We start from the raw sequence: 2,969 nt of genomic DNA, 5'->3' as shown, positions 1-2,969 counted from the left end.
GGCCGCCCCCCCTCCTCCTCCGCCGCCTCCGCCGCCTCCCCCCTGCGGCGGGATTGCCTGTCACGGTGAGCCCGCGAAGTTTTACGGATACGATAACTTACAGAGACAGCCGATTTTTACGACCCAGCAAGAGGCCGAGCTGGTACAATATCCTGACTGTAAATCGTCCAGTGGTAATATTGGCGAGGACCCAGACCACTTAAATCAGAGCTCGTCTCCTTCTCAAATGTTTCCCTGGATGAGACCACAAGGTTGGGATGTAATTTTTTTTTTTTTTTTGAAGCGGGGAGAGGGGGAGGAAATCTGCTTTCATCTCACGTTCTAGCTTTAAAACTCCCTTTTCCTCTCCCTCTCCCCCCTCCTCTTCCTTCTTGGGTATCCATAATATTATGTATTACTTATTCATAAAGCAATACAGAATTTTTTTAAAAATGGAAACCATGTGAAGATGATGGGGCAGAATAATTGTGAATCTTTCTTGCTTGCACTTCTGTACATTATCAGATCTAAAGAGAGCTGTGTATGTTTTACTCCCTAGACCCGTCCAGAAACCTTGAGTAATCTCCAGAGGCACCATTATATTTTAAAAACATTTATTTTCACTTTTTTGTTTGTTTTATTCAGCAGCTCCTGGTAGAAGAAGAGGAAGACAAACCTACAGTCGTTTCCAAACTCTAGAGCTGGAAAAAGAATTCCTTTTTAACCCTTATCTGACCAGGAAGAGAAGAATTGAAGTTTCCCACGCCCTAGCCCTCACTGAGAGGCAGGTAAAAATCTGGTTCCAGAACAGGAGAATGAAATGGAAAAAGGAGAACAACAAGGACAAATTCCCAGTTTCCCGGCAGGAGGCAAAGGATGGGGAAACCAAAAAGGAAGCCCAAGAACTGGAGGAAGATACAGCCGAAGGCCTGACAAATTAACTTCCACCTTTAAATGTTTGCCAGACTATTAAAACTAATGTTCACCACATGCTGGCTGACATCACCTCTTTTCTTTGTTGGAAAGGACCTTACCTGTGTTTCAAGCTACCTTCATGTCATTGCTCTTGAGGTTTCTGTGCTTGGAGAGGGATTTGGATGTTTAGAGAAATTTCTAGCACTGCATAAAAGCAGCCTTTGAGCTGTCCTATGCAAGGGTGATTAGATACTGACCTTGTGGCTATATTTTTATAATGGTAGTTTTTAATGTCTGAACTGGTGATTTGCCTCAACAACGTAAACTTCCTAATGGTTAGCACTAAATAATTGAATTTAAGATGCTTTATTAATCAAGTGCAATTGAACATTTTAAATATTTTCCTTACGGTGAGTAAATTAAAAGACGTGTATTAATTTTTAAAAATCATGCCTGCAGAATATTTACTTTATATTATTTGATTAAAATGTATTATTTATGTTTCTCTTTTGCTTTTATAATGATTTGGTTGCCTTTTGTTTACTCTAAAAGGTTTATTTGAGTATTTTGTAAATGTAATTATCTCGGGGATAAAGTCTGGGCCAAATATTTGAAAAAGCACATGTTAAATGAAAACTGTAATCTGTAGTCCTGGCTCTTCACCTTCCTTTGGGAAAACTGGGAAACTGTTGGGCCAGTGACAAAAGTTTCAGGACATTGTCAAGGTTGACATTTAATCATTATTCTATAGTCCATTCAAATTATAGCAATTAAATCATCTAGAGTGAATGAATACTTGAAAAGCCAATTGTAATATTTTCACTCATTAACTTTTCACTCTGGCAAGTCGCCTTGTAGATGGCCTTGTTTCTCAACTTGTGTTCTACTTTCGTTTTGAACTGCGTTTGTAATTGCCTGAAATCGCTAGGTCCGTGATTTCCTTGTTTGTAGGTGCCATAATTATTTGTATTCCCTGTGCTCTGCTCACACGCCCGTTTTGAGCCAACTTGCTGTACGCATCTCAGATGTCGGTTGGTACGTCCTCTGCTGTACTCCAGGAAAGCTATGGCTTCACTCTTTTGAAACAAGTCCTGGGAGCAAACGCAGGAAAATTCGAGTGTAAACAACCGCTCCAGAACATATCTAGCTCCTTAATAAAGAAATGAATCTCTTTCTAGAGCCAGTGTCTTTGAGCACCACAAAAAAAAAAAAAAAAAAAAAAAATTGTGAGCAATCGCCTGGGCTTCCAGAAGGCAGTGTCTCACTCAAGGTTTCTACCTGATAAGAAAGGGGCGGGCGTTACACGCATCCCACTTTTTTTTTTTTTTTAATGCTGCATGGGGTGGAGTTCTCATTCCACAGAGGGCTAGGCTATCATCCTTGCTTCTACTTGCTCTAAATAACTCTGCTAAGATAGCTTTGAACTTCTTAAGGGACTCAAATTGTAGGCCCAGTGGGGGACGAGCCAGGGTCCAGGTTACACCAGAGCTTATTCCGCTGATCCAGCGCTGATGCTGGGGTTTGGGATCTGTTATTAACAAGATATCCATTTCCCACTCAAGGCTGCTCCTGCAGCTGCCATTTTAAGGGGAAAGGGGAGGGGAAGAGAGGAGAGGGGGAAAAAAAAAAAAAGAAGCAGAAATTTCGAGTTAGCAGTTTGCCCCGTAAAAAGGAAAGCACATTATCAGGCAGACACCGGAGAGCTCACTGCTTTTTCTAGACGTGTTTATTTTAGAGGCATGTCTTTATTTCCAGAGTGGCTTTTATTGACAGGTAAGAAAATAAATTCCTATAGCTTTGGACCTGGGTTGCCCCCTGTGGTGCTGGCGGGCATTTTGCCTGCAGCTTCACTGATGGACACGGAAATGTGGGGCCAGGGGCAAAGCACCACCTTGCTTTCTATCCAGACAAGGGTCTGTGACTGTGGTTTTTGTCGAAAGGCAATTTTAAGTCACAGGTGGTCCTAGGCTTAAAAAACATTTGCACAAGAGGAGACAGCTGCAAATGCGCATGCTGGATTTGGGAACCTTTTGCTCTGTGCACTGCCTGAAATTCTCTGACTGGTACAGAGCATG

At 41.9% G+C, this 2,969-nt stretch overlaps 1 protein-coding gene across 1 annotated transcript in view; it reads left to right on the top strand.

Annotated features, from left to right (window-relative positions):
- Positions 1-920, top strand: part of HOXD8 (homeobox D8) — a 1,858-nt gene extending 938 nt beyond the window's left edge. Inside the window, exons 2-3 of the mRNA XM_007952095.1 lie at positions 12-251; positions 628-920. Of these exons, the coding sequence (XP_007950286.1) occupies positions 12-251; positions 628-920 (533 nt within the window). The remainder of the gene's footprint in view (positions 1-11; positions 252-627) is intronic.
- The last annotated feature ends 2,049 nt before the right edge of the window (positions 921-2,969 follow it).

This window comes from Orycteropus afer, unplaced genomic scaffold (assembly GCF_000298275.1).
Source record: "Orycteropus afer afer isolate SDZICR_OR568_19922 unplaced genomic scaffold, OryAfe1.0 scaffold00001, whole genome shotgun sequence".
Taxonomy (NCBI): domain Eukaryota; kingdom Metazoa; phylum Chordata; class Mammalia; order Tubulidentata; family Orycteropodidae; genus Orycteropus; species Orycteropus afer.
The sequence above is the reverse complement of the archived record's forward strand: the minus strand, read 5'-3'. Positions and strand labels throughout refer to the sequence as shown.